The sequence below is a fragment of the Citrus sinensis genome, chromosome 5 (genome assembly GCF_022201045.2).
Source record: "Citrus sinensis cultivar Valencia sweet orange chromosome 5, DVS_A1.0, whole genome shotgun sequence".
NCBI classification, from domain to species: Eukaryota; Viridiplantae; Streptophyta; class Magnoliopsida; order Sapindales; family Rutaceae; genus Citrus; species Citrus sinensis.
In genome coordinates this window covers 19342116-19358466 of record NC_068560.1, presented here as the reverse complement: position 1 = coordinate 19358466, position 16351 = coordinate 19342116, and the positions used below count along the sequence as shown (strand labels likewise).

At 33.0% G+C, this 16351-nt stretch overlaps 2 protein-coding genes across 4 annotated transcripts in view; one reads left to right on the top strand and one right to left on the bottom strand.

The window, feature by feature from the left end:
• Nucleotides 1-16351, top strand: part of LOC112497571 (disease resistance protein At4g27190-like) — a 98124-nt gene that overhangs the window by 5726 nt on the left and 76047 nt on the right. Inside the window, exons 7-9 of one of the 3 annotated variants that reach the window (XM_052441594.1) lie at nt 74-595; nt 1050-1643; nt 1958-2150. In XM_052441594.1, the coding sequence (XP_052297554.1) occupies nt 74-595; nt 1050-1643; nt 1958-1990 (1149 nt within the window). In that variant the 3' untranslated portion in view covers nt 1991-2150. Of the gene's footprint in view, nt 1-73; nt 596-1049; nt 1744-1957; nt 2151-16351 lie in introns of those variants that run through there. The other 2 variants (XM_052441595.1, XR_008054824.1) reach the window with 2 other exon arrangements.
• Nucleotides 2791-15808, bottom strand: LOC127902313 (protein ENHANCED DISEASE RESISTANCE 2-like). Its single transcript, XM_052441178.1, has 12 exons — nt 15308-15808; nt 14917-15033; nt 14307-14420; nt 12446-12601; nt 11965-12034; nt 4182-4342; nt 3962-4063; nt 3782-3822; nt 3557-3650; nt 3260-3355; nt 3060-3161; nt 2791-2898 (listed from the first exon to the last, which is right to left on the bottom strand). The coding sequence occupies exons 1-12, from the start codon at nt 15374-15376 to the stop codon at nt 2791-2793; spliced, it is 1230 nt and encodes a 409-aa protein (XP_052297138.1). The 5' UTR covers nt 15377-15808.

The window sequence follows — 16351 nt, the reverse complement described above, 5'->3', positions numbered from 1 at the left end:
AATGTGTATATATATAATGCCTTTCAAAAAAAAAAAATTTATATATCTGGTTCAATTGTTTTGGTTTGTGCAGATTGGATTCCTTGATATAAACCGTTTGCAACTCTCGCATTTTCCACGCTTGCAAGAAATATGGCATGGCCAAGCACTGCCTGTCAGCTTCTTCAACAATTTAGCGGAGCTGGTGGTCGATGACGGCACGAATATGTCGAGTGCTATTCCTGCCAATCTGCTACGGTGCTTGAACAATTTGGAATGGCTGGCAGTGAGGAATTGTGATTCACTAGAAGAGGTGCTTCATTTGGAAGAGCTAAGTGCTAAGGAAGAACATATAGGCCCCCTGTTTCCTAGGCTTTTAAGCCTAAAGCTCATTGATCTTCCAAAACTCAAAAGATTCTGCAACTTCACTGGGAATATAATTGAACTGCCTAAGTTGGAATATCTAATTATTGAGAATTGCCCTGATATGGAAACATTCACATCCAATTCTACATTTGTACTGCACATGACAGCAGATAATAAGGAACCTCAAAAATTAAAATCAGAAGAGAACCTCTTGGTAGCTAATCAAATACAACATCTCTTCGAAGAAAAGGTAATCATTATTATTATTTTCCCTTCACTTTCGTTCGCACATATGTAATTTCATTATAATCAAATCAAATTTAATGACATCTTTTTGCACGTCGTCTTAATTTATATATGATTTAACAATATAACCGCAGTTATTAACTAACTTTATAGTATGAATTAAAAAAGTCTTAAATTATTTCGATGACTGGTAACATGAGGTGATGAACTGTATCAATTATGCTTGTCGCATCTCTGTTTTCCTAGCTAATTCATATTGGATTTAGTATCAGTTTTCATTTATGTGTTTCAAAGGGTAATCGATTTGATACTTATATTTGGGATCCTACTGCAAAGCATACTAATTTGGAAATAAAATATAAAATGCCGTGATTAATCTTGTCCATAAAATATGCAGGGGAAGACTGCAGAGATTGGATACATATTTTCATTTACAACTTAATTTTGTTGATTTTCAGGTTGCTTTCCCTCAATTGGGGAATTTAAGACTGTCTGGATTACACAAAGTGCAGCATCTCTGGAAGGAAAATGACGAATCCAACAAAGCGTTTGCAAACTTGGAAAGGCTAGAAATATCGGAATGTAGTAAGTTGCAAAAATTAGTACCACCTTCATGGCATTTGGAAAATCTTGAGGCTTTGAAAGTATCAAAGTGTCACGAGTTGATAAATGTGTTGACGCTCTCAGCATCTAAAAATCTAGTGAATCTCGGAAGAATGATGATAGCTGATTGCAAAATGATAGAACAAATCATACAATTGCAGGTTGGAGAAGAAGCGAAAGATTGCAATGTTTTCAAGGAATTGGAGTACTTGGGACTTGATTCTTTGCCAAGCCTAACAAGCTTTTGTTTAGGTAATTACGCTCTTGAATTCCCGTCCTTGAAACAAGTAGTTGTGAGACAGTGTCCAAAAATGAAGATCTTCTCTCAAGGACTCTTAGACACACCAATGCTAAACAAAGTGAACGTCACCGAAGAAGAAGATGATGATGATGAAGGATGTTGGGAAGGCAACCTCAATGACACCATAAAAAAATTGTTCAATGAAATGGTGAGTATCAATTAAGTTTTGGTGCTATTTAGCTAATTATTTTATAAAAACTAATGTGATATAATATGATTGGTTGACTGAAAATATATAATAATAATAATAATAATAATAATAATAATAATAATAATAATAATAATAATAATAATAATTATGAGGGCCATGTAATGTTTTTGTTTAACCAATCATATTATGTCGCATTAGTTTATACAATATTGTTTGTGCACAAGAGGTGGTGGTCATATCATTACTCTAGCTTTATTATTCTTATGGTGGCAATGTATGCTTGCTTACATGAGTAATTACAAAATCTGCAGAATTCTAAAGAAGAGATTGAGCCAACCCTTTAGGTACAGTGAAGAAGCTATCCCGAACCAGACCAATCTCTTATACATGATTTAGCTTGCTCATTCTTCTGTACTTGAATAATTTTTTGCTCATGCTACAGACTTGCAAGACACTTTGGATTTTGTTTGATGCATTCTCCGTTTAAGAAAGGACTTGAATTGATGTTTCCTGTTTCATGCAATATTCGATGAGATTCTGCCTAAATGTCTGTATTATTCCTTCAATTGGTCTTTTAAGCATTTGATTTCTACCCTCTCCTGATAGAAGATCATTAGCCGAAGAAAACAGCATAACATTTATGGCACTATCAGAATAAGAATATTTTTGAGTATAGTAAAATTATCTCGACCACTGTTAAAAAAGAATTAATCCGTCAAACTGACCTTCTCACACCAGCACGCTTTAAATTAAAAGAATTTCGTGAAGTCAAGACCATGTTATAGATCTCGTGGAAAGAAGTAAAATCATTTTTTTTAAGTATTTTTGTTAGCTGTTGAGTTTTAATAGTAGTAGCTATTAAACAATAACAATTAGTGTATATTAAAAAGTTGGAAACTGGTTGATACCACTCAGGAATCGAGCAGTTCACTTGTTTGCGAGTAGAAACCAACTTTACTACTATTTACACTCATACCAAAAATAGTAACTAAAGAATCAAGAAATTTCCTATTCACTATTCTTCATTTTTTAATGCAAAATTCCCATGAAAATGGGATCAAAATACATGTATGTATACCTAAAACAAATGTTTTTTTAATTTAAAAAAAAAAAAAAACACAGTTGAGGTGAAATGAAACCAGAGTCATGATATCTCTGGTTCCAACTTTGGGACAACAGCAGACTTGAGTTCTATATGAGAAACATGTACAGCACCAATCAGCCGCTCCGGTAATTCATCTGTAGTATTTGCCTGCATACAGAAGAGCAAGATAAAGAAGACACACACGAAGCATTATACCATTCTGAGAACATTCAAGTATGCAAAAATGCAAATTGCAGTGCAATATCTCAAAATCATGTCTTTTCCCTTGTGTCCATTTAGAAGTGGGGGAAAAAAACAATCATACATACCTGTACAAGGGAAGCCATGTCAACCACCAATGTCGTAATTACACCAATTACAAGGCCCAAAACTCCATTAGCAACAGTAGAAGAACCAATGTCAACATCAATCTACAAAAAGATGAACAATGTTAAACCGTGTTAATGGTATCGGACGCTATTTGAAAGATGAACATCTCATGTACTATAGAAATTCCAAGAGCATTTACTTCTAAGTACTTGGGACCGCGAATATAGTTACAATTAACCACTTTCCCTAATGAACAAGGGGTGCTTCCAACACTCTGGCGCACGATCCATGACCCCTGCATGATTCAGTGCTTAAAATCAAGAACAAGTGCAAAACAAATTCAAGAGGGTAAAAAGGACATGAAGTTTGAAGGTACTACCCATCAATACATTTACACCTAAATGCATGCCTTCTTTGGACAAATTGAAGTGTACCATGCAGTAAAGGGTAAGTATACGTTAATATAGTCCTAATACATGAAGGCCAAGATGGATACCTTAGGAACAGATGGAATAAGTTTCAACCTACTATTGCGAAACTCATCATCGCCATCAACAAACCGTTGCAAAAGTGATCCCATAACCAATTGCCTTGTGACAAAATAAAATACCATACTATAATGTGTCGAACCAGGAACCTGCAGATGCTTAGGTTACAACCATACAACCTCCCAATACAATAAGTTTGAAACTTAATGTATTGGGAGATGAAACAAACTTACTTGAAGATTAAAGGTGAGAAAAGTACTTTTTCAGAAGCAACCTACGTTTTTTAGAAGAGGGTCAGTGTGTTATAGATTCAATGAACCATGAGAAGTTATTTACATTGTAGTATCTCACAGGCAATATTTTCTCCTAATGCATCAATGGAAAAGGAAAAATAAAAAGAAAAGAATAGTTACTTGTGCAGCACAGCCTTGACGCCTAGCTACATGGTCAATTCTCTTTGTGTCTTTGAACCAATCAACAGCAACAAGGTCCATTAAATGTTTTCCCGCAGGTATCTGCAGTTACAAATTGCACAAAGCACAAGAAGAGCCAACCAAACTACATCATAACCTGTCTACCTAGCCTATGCAGGATATATAAATACCATAACAAACAAACAAAATATGGGGGAACCTTTGTTTTGTCATAACAAAAATGCTTGCTACGAACTCTAAAGTTATTTCCATCAGAAAGTTTCCAGCAGTCACGAGCATTATCACGATCATCGTGTCGTAGATTGCCCGAAAAACAAGACAAATCAATTTGATCAGCCTGCTCTTCCTCTAGGGCTGCAACTAATTGAAAATTTAAAAAAAAAAAAAGATCAATACCATAAAAATCCACTAGCCAAATATACAAAAATGAATACTTATCATCCACCTGTCCTCTTGAAACCATTCTCAATCTTTTTTTCATTTGCCTGAAATCCCAAGGAAAAATATGTAACTAATACTTCCCATTCATGACTATTGTATGACGTATAAACATGACATATTTGTTAACATATATGTTTCCATAATATTGATTTTGATGATAACAAACAAAGTTAAGAATGATTAATCTTTTAAGCCCAAATTATTTAATATTCTTTTTAAATAAAATCATTATTTTCACATTATAAATGTTTTATATTTAATGGAAAAAAGATTTTATGAAATTGATTGTTTTTATTCTTTTTAAATAAATCATTATTTTCACATTATAAATGTTTCATATTTAATGGAAAAATGATTTTATGAAATTGGTTGTTCTTCAAAGTTTATGGTTTAATTGAAAGAATTTTGAAAACTTTGAAATAAACAAGTATTGCTTGAATTTTTGGTTTTGGACCTCTTTGAAACTATTTAAATGTTTTTGGGTCATTCTGTAATTTCAAAAAATTTGGGCAAAGTCATAATTTCAGAAAGTTTTGGGATTAACGAAGCATTATTTAAAAATTCTGAAATTAGACCTATTTGCAAAGTTTCATAACGTTTTGGGCCATACTACAGTTTTTATAAAGTTTTGGGGTCAAACTGAAAATATGGGAAATATTTCACTGTAGCATGTTACTGTAGCAAGCGGCTTACCGGTTACTGATAAACGGCAAGCCGAATTCGGGGCAGTAAGCACCAGAACGAAAACGGCTTACCGGATTCCGAATCCGGCAAGCCGGTTAGGCAAAATTTTGAATTTTGCCTTAACGGTAACATAAATCCGGCTTACCGGATTCCATAAAACGGCAAACCGGATATCCCAGAATGTGAGTAACGGCTAGTTTTCGAGCTCAAGCTATAAGAACTCAAATCCAACTCATTTTGAATCTCTCCAACAAGCAACAACAAAAGGCACACATGATATCTTGAGCTTACAACTTGCAAAACACAAAATATTGAATCATTCATTGCTCTTCATCTTTGAATATCTACTCATTGAGTGAGTTTGATTGTAACTTTCATTTCTTCATTTCATTTGTAAGAGTTTGAGTGTGTGAGACACTTGAGTGAAGAGATTGGGAGATAATCTCTTTGTTGTAAAGGTTTATTGACACCTCGAAGTCAATTGTAATCGTTGAAGCCTTGGAAAGGCTTGGATAGTGAAATCCTCAAGCCCGGTGTGCTTGGAGGCGTGGACGTAGGCGGGGATTGCCGAACCACGTAAAAATCCTTGAGTTTGTTCTCTTCTCCCTTACTCTTTAATTATTGTGTCATTATTGAACTTATTGTTTTCAATTATTGTTAAGACATTAGATTGCTTGTTGTGTGGATTTGTTGGGATAATTTTTAAAAATCCAATTCACCCCCCCTCTTGGGTTGCACACTTGTATTTCATTTGGTATCAGAGCGAGGTGCTCTTGTTTAGACTTAACCGTCTAGAGCTAAAGATCAATAACAACCCAATATGACTCAACATTTAGGGAAGGACAATCCACAATTAGACCACCTTACTTTGATGGAAACGATTACCCATATTGGAAAATTAGGATGAGAATTTACTTGCAAGCCTTAGATTATGAAATTTGGGAAATCATTAATGATGGTCCTTTCATGCCTTTGACTAAAAATGAAGTCGGAGAAGATATTCCAAAACCTTCACGGGATTGGAATGAATTCGAAAAGAGAAAAGCTTCTCTAAATTCCAAGGCCATGAATGCCTTGTTTTGTGCATTAGATAAGAAAGAGTTTCATAGAGTGTCTAGTTGCGAAAGTGCTAATGAGATTTGGCACAAACTTGAAGTTGTCTATGAAGGCACAAACCAAGTGAAAGAATCTAAAATAAGTAGATACACTCGACAATACGAAATGTTCCAAATGGAACAAAATGAAAATGTGTACTCTATGTATACTAGATTTACGGACATAGTGAACACTCTAAGAGCCCTAGGGAAAACTTTTTCAAATAACGAGAAAGTCAAGAAAATCATTAGGTCACTTCCTAAGGAATGGAGACAAAAAAGGATTGCCATTGAGGAAGCCAAGGATTTAAATGTATTACCTATTGATGATTTAATTGGCTCTCTTATTTCTTATGAGGAAGACTTGGCAGCCGAAAGAGGCAATGAGGAGAAGAAGAAAAACATTGCTCTCAAAGCCTCGAAACATGAGAGTGATGAGGAAAGCAAACTGGATGAGGAAGAGATGGATATGCTGGCTAGGAGGTTCAGAAAACTTTTTAAGAAATCCGGTGAGCGAAGAAAATTTAGAGACCTCAAGAACCGAAAGGAGAAGAATGAATTAATCAAATGTTATGAGTGCAAGAAGCTTGGCCATATAAGAACGGAATGTCCTCTTCTCAACAAGCTCAAGAAGAAAGCAATGGTAGCCACATAGGATGATAGCGATGAGGAAACAAGTGATGATGAAGAGCATCAAGAAATGACAAATCTAGCTCTCATGGCAATTGGAGATGAATCGGATGATGATCTTGATGAGGTAAATGATCTTTTTACTTATGATGAATTATATGATGCTTTTAATGAATTGCATGATAATTGGATAAAAATTGGTAAAAAGAATGCATGTCTTAAAAAGAAAATGGTAGAGCTCAAAAATGAAAATGAATCTCTATGTGCAAAGATTACATGCCTAGAATTAGAGAACAAAACATTGCATCATAGAGTTGAATTATCAAATGAGAAATCTAGCACTTCACATGAGCATCTAAAATATCACATAGATGACTTGAAAAAGGAAAATGAAATGCTTAAGAAGAAGAGCAATGAATTAAATGAGATTGTCTTAAAATTTACAAATGGGCAAAAGATGTTGGATAACTTGATTAATTCACAAAAATGTGTGTTTGATAAAGGAGGACTTGGGTATAAGCCTTACTTGAAACAAAAATATTATAAGAATTATTTTGTTAAGGCTACCTCCACAAATGATCAAATTGTATGTCATTATTGCAATCAAAATGGTCATATGAAGAATAGATGTCCAATTAAAAGAAAAGTATATTATGGAGTAAAATGTGTTTGGGTTCCAAAAGGAACCATTGCTAACACTCAAGGACCCAAGAGCATTTGGGTACCAAAGGGCACAACGTGAATATTCTTTTGTAGGTACCACAAACAAGGAATGGTGGAGAGTTCCTTGATGAAGCTTGTGAGGATAATCACTTGAGTATGAGCTAGGAGAAAAAGATGAGGCAAGATGATTTAATTATTTTGGTAACAATTCTTGCCATATTAATTTTGTTGAATGAATCATGATAAATGAAATTGCGAAAGTATGCTTGTATGTTTACATGATGGAATTATCATTGTGTATAATATTGAGTGATTTATCATGATGTCTTTGTTTGATTTTGATGATTGCATAGTCTATGATTTCATCTTCTTAATTGTCTATCATCATTGTCCATCTCTTATATATGTGTGAATTCATATGCCATTAATTGTGTTATATCATCATTCATTTATAAAATTAACATCATTGTTTGATACGATTTCATATGCTTGGTCTTGTATGCATTTATGTCTCTTGTATTAAATGGCTTATTGAAAAGTTTTAAATCTCAAAATGATTTAAAATTAATCAAATTTTAAGGCCATAAATAAAATGGTGTGAGTAGTACAAGCATAGGAGCTAGCAAACATTCCCTTTCTATTCATCCGGAAAAACATTCTTTCTTATTAATTTCTCTCGGAACAAATTCCGGATAACCGGATTTTCAATCCGGAAAACCGGATTAGCTTTGGGTGCTCTCGGGACAACTTTCGGATAACCGGATTTTCAATTCGGTAAACCGGTTTTGCTTTGCTTCATCTCTGCCTCACAACCGGCCTACCGGTTCTCCAAAACCGGCAAGCCGTTTTCGCGTTATGTCTCTCGGCTCCATATCCGGTCTACCGGATGTTGTGTTTCGGCAAGCCGTTTTCGGATTTCAACTCTCTGACCTAGAACCGGATTTCCGGATTTTTGTTTCCCAAGCGAACCGGCAAGCCGTTTATGAAATGGTGAGTTGCTGCCCATTAACTGGCAAGCCGGTTAGCAAGATCCGGCAAGCCGGATTCGTGACCCTTTTAAGCTATTCATCTTCTTCCTCCTCCATTCGGCAAACCGTTTCTTGTCTCTCTCTAAAACCCGTTTACTCCTCACTTGATTTCATGCCAAAATCCATCATTCTCATTCTTTTTCAATCCAAATTGATTCATATAAATTATCCACATCCATTCTTGTGTCTAAAATCATCTTTAAAATCTATTTTCATTATAAAACTCACAAGTAATCTTTTATACTTGTATTTGGACACACCAACATTTCATTTACTATTTTATTTTTCTTTTATTTTGCATTTTGGATTATATGGATGTTTGCTATGATTTTGAATTATATGTTTCTTCTCACCTTAAAAACTTAATTTTGGAAGATCCATCACAAGGAGTAACTACTAGATCATCACTTAAAAATATATGTGAGCATTTGTAATAACGGATTTGATCACTTGTTCTTTAGTTCATAATGATGGCTTTTTAGCTATGTTGATTTTGATGATCTATAATGGCATATATTGATTTTGATTATTTATATATTGCCATTATGTACTTATGTTGTACTTAAGTTTTGATAATAAAGAATGTGCTTTGATGATTATATTGTATTTGATGAAGTTTGATCTTATGCAATCTATGATTGGTGAATGGATGCATTTTTTGTACTTTATTGATGTATTGTCAAATATGCATTACTTGCTTTAAATAATATCAAAAAGGAGAGAAATACATATACTTCGAGAATTTTAAGCATATAAAATTTTTTTTTTTTGAAATGTCACATTAGATATTTGATGAGTTTAGTTGTCTTTATTTATAAAATGTGATTGATAATTATGGAGCTTGAATATTTGATAATATGCATGCCAATTTGGTAAAGAAATCAAAACCCCTTTGCGAAGAAGAATTTTCAAAAATTCGGCATAAACTTGGAATGATTTGATTTCTTGATGATTTTGGTAATTGATGATTATATGTGCGTTGCTTGATGAATTGAAGAAGTTGTTGGTTGGTTATTATTGTTTAAGCTTATATGGGAGTGTTTTTAACCATGTTGTGTATTTGAAAATTTGTTCATTTTTTAAGGGGAGATAAATATGATTTGTTTTTGGATAAAATCATTTTGGTTATATTTTTAAATTAGCCATATATTTAGGGGGAGCATATAATATGTTTTTGAATAATATGCATTTTGAACTTTTTGGTTGTCCAAAGGGGGAGACAAAGGATATATCATTTCTATGTTGTCAAAAGGAGGAGAATAATATGCATTTTGAGTAATTGTTTTGATAATTGATATTTGATTATGATGATGATTTTGATGATTTTTAAGATATGATGATGATTTGATTACAATGTTTTATATGATATTTTGGAAGTGATATCACTAATCTTGTATTTGAGGTGATGCTTGTTGTTAGGGGGAGATTCTTTCAAAATTTTTACTCAAACAACATGGGTAACAAATTTGCTATTTTTTATTCTTTTCCTTAACTTTTTTTTTATGATGAAGGGGGAGAAGAATACATGTTTTCAAATCTATAAAAATTTGCTACTTTTGTCTTTGCCAATTAAGTTTTTCTTTTTGATGATGAGGGGGAGAAAAATCCATGTATTTAAATCATTAATTTAGCTAATTGGCAAATTGTAAAAGAAGATTATATTTAGGGGGAGCAATTTGTGGAATCATTCTTTAAATACATGAAATGTTTGTCATCATCAAAAAGGGGGAGATTGTTAACATATATGTTTCCATAATATTGATTTTGATGATAACAAACAAAGTTAAGAATAATTAATCTTTTAAGCCCAAATTATTTAATATTCTTTTTAAATAAAATCATTATTTTCACATTATAAATGTTTTATATTTAATGGAAAAAAGATTTTATGAAATTGATTGTTTTTATTCTTTTTAAATAAATCATTATTTTCACATTATAAATGTTTCATATTTAATGGAAAAATGATTTTATGAAATTGGTTGTTCTTCAAAGTTTATGGTTTAATTGAAAGAATTTTGAAAACTTTGAAATAAACAAGTATTGCTTGAATTTTTGGTTTTGGACCTCTTTGAAACTATTTAAATGTTTTTGGGTCATTCTGTAATTTCAAAAAATTTGGGCAAAGTCATAATTTCAGAAAGTTTTGGGATTAACGAAGCATTATTTAAAAATTCTGAAATTAGACCTATTTGCAAAGTTTCATAACGTTTTGGGCCATACTACAGTTTTTATAAAGTTTTGGGGTCAAACTGAAAATATGGGAAATATTTCACTGTAGCATGTTACTGTAGCAAGCGGCTTACCGGTTACTGATAAACGGCAAGCCGAATTCGGGGCAGTAAGCACCAGAACGAAAACGGCTTACCGGATTCCGAATCCGGCAAGCCGGTTAGGCAAAATTTTGAATTTTGCCTTAACGGTAACATAAATCCGGCTTACCGGATTCCATAAAACGGCAAACCGGATATCCCAGAATGTGAGTAACGGCTAGTTTTCGAGCTCAAGCTATAAGAACTCAAATCCAACTCATTTTGAATCTCTCCAACAAGCAACAACAAAAGGCACACATGATATCTTGAGCTTACAACTTGCAAAACACAAAATATTGAATCATTCATTGCTCTTCATCTTTGAATATCTACTCATTGAGTGAGTTTGATTGTAACTTTCATTTCTTCATTTCATTTGTAAGAGTTTGAGTGTGTGAGACACTTGAGTGAAGAGATTGGGAGATAATCTCTTTGTTGTAAAGGTTTATTGACACCTCGAAGTCAATTGTAATCGTTGAAGCCTTGGAAAGGCTTGGATAGTGAAATCCTCAAGCCCGGTGTGCTTGGAGGCGTGGACGTAGGCGGGGATTGCCGAACCACGTAAAAATCCTTGAGTTTGTTCTCTTCTCCCTTACTCTTTAATTATTGTGCCATTATTGAACTTATTGTTTTCAATTATTGTTAAGACATTAGATTGCTTGTTGTGTGGATTTGTTGGGATAATTTTTAAAAATCCAATTCACCCCCCCTCTTGGGTTGCACACTTGTATTTCAATATTTAATTGGAATAATAAAATTATTTAATTATTTAATTAAATGTTAATCCTACAAATTATTTTTGTTAAATCTAGCAAGAATAACTAACATTTCTTTAAGATACATTTTGGCGGTAAATTAAAAAAATTTAATTATTTGGCGGGAATTATTGAAATTGGAGCCTTTTTTTTTGTGGGAATTGAAATATATTCTTTAAATTATTATATAAATAGCAAAATGTACATACACACACATATATAATTCATATATAAAAATTCTCTAATTTGTTCACAAGTATCATAGATTATAATTCAGTTATGAAATAAAATAACTACAATAATTATAGTTAAATGAATACTTCATTAATTCTTAATTTGCTTCCTAACGTTAAACGAACAACTTGAGTCAGCCACCTGAATTAACCAGTAACAACGCCTGAGTCAACCATCTGAATAAACCAGCAACCCTAGCTGATTCAAGCACCTGCAATTAACATCAGCACAACAGGAACAATCTTAAATCAACACCAAGAACAGACCAAACAGCCATCAAATGTCACAAAACCAAACAGTCTGCTACTGCCATCAAATGCAAGCAAACATATGCAACAAAACCAGATGCAAGTGAAATTCTGGAGAATATCGGATAAACCAAACCAAATGCCACACTTCTAGTAATTAGACTAGATGCAGTGTTCAATTAAACTAAATGTAGTCTCATATTACATTCAAAATTTCTAAAAAAAGCAGTGTTCCATCAGAGAAGCACCAAAACCAAACCAATCTAATCCAGCATAATTACCAGCTCAACCCAAAACAATTACACATTATATTGACATATCAAAATTCGCTATCAAAACATAGCCAAATAAATGAAAATAAACTCAAAACAGACCCAAACCAACTGATGTTGCAGCCCTAGTAGTTGTTGTCCGTTCCACTGCCATGGGAGCGAGGATAGGCTCCATTGTCGATGAGTGGAAGCGAGGATAGGCTCCATTGTCGATGAGTGAGTAAGATAAGGCTCCAAATCAATAGTTCCACCTCCTTTCTGCAATTCAAAAAACAGAAATTCATATATGTAAAACTATTAAAAAGTGTGAAACAACCTGTAAGTATTCAACCTCTGTCAACTCAATAGCACTTACTAAAGTTTTTATACAGAAGAAAAAGGCATTTTAAGTCCAAAAAATTAGAATTATTGGTTGAACTCCAACTCCATCAATCCATGCAACCATCCAATCTTTAACGAAAAAATGAAGCATAATTAACAAGACATCTGAATCAGAAAGATTGTGCTTTCATTTGGCACGAGGTGTTGGAAACAACTTAACAAATCTAGACACAATCTATAACCATCAAGTCCAAACAAAACTCAGGATCTAAAATACTTTGAAAAATCAGAAAAACAGCAAAATATCAGTTTCAATTTCTTTTTCATCCATTGTAAGCTCAAACTAAAGGTAGCCGCGCTACCTTTAAACATCATTTGGGCTTATACATGTGACATTTGCTCATGAACAACTAAAGTTGAATAAGATTTTTATATGAAACAGAATATGAAAAGTCAAAGTAGAATATGACAGGAGCTACAATATATTATTCAGCATCAGCATTATGTATAAAATAAATTTAGAGGCATTATATTCATTCACAATCTTGCAGAGGTAACACCAGATTATGGCACGCAACTCTTGAATAGCAGATAAAGGAGGAGATGCAGTGGGAAGGTAGTAACTTGCTTGCATGAGGACTAGAAAGTAATATCCCAAGATCAATTATAGATCTCATAAAACAAAAACAGTGAGGCAAACACAATTATTCATAGAACCACATACCAGCAACAAGATCAAAGTCATCTGTGTATATATCGATTCCCCACAGCTGACTGCCTCTGACCTAAACATAATGAACTTACATAACTAAGAAGTAGAGTCATAAAATATGCTGCTGTAACAGCTATCAATAAATTTCCAGACAAATGGAATTTGTTATGTAAGGCTATAACTGGCAACACTTCAAAATAATTTGAAGTAGCATGATCTTTCTTTAAGGATCAATACTACAATCTTTCAGAAAAATTAAAGTTTAAGCAAAATTAAAACCTTAAACATACTAAAATCTGGTAAATAGACCTACAGGAATTCCAATGACCTCCAAAATATTTGAAAGAAAAATTAATTTACAGCAAAAAATGTTAAAGATTTGTAAAATGGAGGCCCATACTACTATTCAAATTACAAAAGAGGAGAGGGAGCTGGCCATTAAATGATAAAGGCATGCATAAAGAAATAAAAGCAGCACATTAAGTGATAAAGGCATGCATATAGAAATACAAATAATATGCCCATAAAGACGTCCACTCAAGCCTTATAAGCGGCTTTATGCAAAGGAAAGCCAATTAGTTAACAATAAATGAATTTCAAGGTGCAATAATTAAACTCCCTGATCAGCACATTTAAGGTTCATGCATTTCTACAAAACATGTAAATCATAAGAACTTTTTTGGTCCAAATGCTAACCAATAATTACGTAGATTATCAAAGTTGTCACAGAACAAGCACCACATTGATTGCTATGCAAAAGATAAGTAAAAGTTAATAATTTATTTTATTTTACTTTTTGAGAGTTTTGATCATCATGTGCAAACTAGTAGTATAACTTGCTCAGTGTTATCTCAAAAAGCTTGCCTAAAATACCTATTAGCACCAGTCCAAGTAGTCAAATAAATCCTTATCTATCCATTCATCTCTGACCTTGCCAATGAGATTTAAACGAGCATTTATATTCTCACTCCAATCTTTCACAATCATAGGCTTTATCTTAGACCAGTTCTTCAATATCCCTTCCACTGTGAGCCCCTCGAAAACCTTGTAAATTGAATCACATTTGTCGTCAGTTTCAAATCCATCTGTCAAAAGGCTAAGCAAATGAATATACAATCAACACCATTCTTCCAAACGAATATACAGTCAACACCATTCTTCCAAACACAAACAAAGTTTGAACGTATGACAGATTTTTAGCCATTTAATATTCCATCAAATATAATTAGATCACACCTACCAAGGATTTTTGAAAAGAATGCATTCTCATCTTAAGCAGCAACCTCACCAGCAACACATTTTCATACCCTGTTTCCACCTCTGGTCGCACCACCAAAAAAATTCAGTACTAATTAGCTTCAACAGAATCTTTTTTTTTTTTCTTTTTTTTTTTTTCAAAATAAACCTCCATTCTTATACATAAAATTAAAATATCAATTAAATAAACAAAGTCTATGCTTACTAGTAAAACACGTCCATTTTCAGGTAGAGGCAGATAATAAAAGAAAATTAAAACTGAGATAAAATAAGAAGAGCTTACTATGTGCATTTGATCAACAATCCAATCCTCAAGGATGGAATCGATGCCATCAAATAAACGTGACTTAATCTTGAAACCATAAACTGCACTAAGCATTGCACCAAAGCCAGAGCGTGACTATAAAGAAGAAAAAAAAAAGAAGAAAAAGAAGAATCAAATCAACATGAAATTGAACTTTTGTTTTATCTTCCACAAGCAAGAAATTCAACTGGAACAATACAAAATATGCAATTTTTAGCAATCTTACGAGCATTATACACAAATCTCAATTCACGACAAATAGGGGAATGAATCACTAACATCACCCAATTCATATATTCAAATAATGTATCCCCACTCCTAACAAGAAACGTGCTACCACAGTCGATTAGTTCTTAGGGTTAAGGCTTACCATAGAGAACTGGATGGCGCTAACTAAATGACAAGTTGAAACGGCATCTGCAATCGTATTGAATGACATTGAACCGCGAGGTAGGGTTTAAATGAATACCGGGCAGAGATAAATTGGTGTGGTGAATTAGGGTTTTGTGGCTACGTTTTATTTCGATTGAAAAAAGGAATTTGAGCTTTTGGGTTGAAACAGAGGAAAGCTTTTGGGTTATTAAAGTGAAAGATATGGAATAATACAAAAAATTATTGAAGTGAAAGAGCAGGAATACAAAAAAATCAGCGGATGAGATCGTTGAAAGATGCGGAGGTTTGTATATAAATATTAAATTGATCGTTGAAAGATGTATAAACCTCCATAAAATTGAGTTACGACTTGAAGGATTGTATATAAATATTAAATTGATCTAATTTAACTTGTATGTAAACATTAAATTGTATATAAATACACAGAACATAACCATATCAGTGTTGGAAAAAAAAAAAAAAAAAAGAATCCAGAGTTAATTGAATACTCTTAATTGAACACTCTAATTTCAATAAAAAAATTATATTACTAAAATAGTCTTAATTGAATTTACTATTAAAGACATTAGAATAACTCAACACTAATATTCTCAAAAATATTTCTCTCCATAGTCTAATCTAATCCATTCTAAGAATCCTATAGAAAATCTATTATTTACTTTTTCCTTATTAAACACAAAAACATGTCATTTTGTTGCTAACTAACATTTTAGAACTAACAATAGCAGATTAACTAAAATTATTAGAAAAAGAAATCAAACAGGATTTTGATCGTCGTCATCTTCACTCTTGCCTTTTTCTTTTTCTTCACACATGTGGCTTGCGCACACATCCCCTCTCTCATCCTTAGGGCCGCCCTTCAACAATATCCAATCATCGATTATAATTATTTAGATTGACCAAATCAAGCTTTGATAAGATATTGGTTGAGATTAGAAGTAGACAGACAGCAACGACAATACTAATTAATATCTCATGAGAATTTTAAAGAAAAATCTAACGTTGCCCAATTCGTTTGATT

Coding starts and splice junctions, on each gene's coding strand:
- LOC127902313 (XM_052441178.1), bottom strand. CDS start 15,376: ATGTCATTCAATACGATTGCAGATGCCGTTTCAACTTGTCATTTAGTT. Junction 15,034..15,307: donor GCGCCATCCAGTTCTCTATG/GTAAGCCTTAAC, acceptor TCTTCTTTATAG/TCACGCTCTGGCTTTGGTGC. Junction 12,602..14,306: donor GTTTAAATCTCATTGGCAAG/GTCAGAGATGAA, acceptor TTTGAATTGCAG/AAAGGAGGTGGAACTATTGA.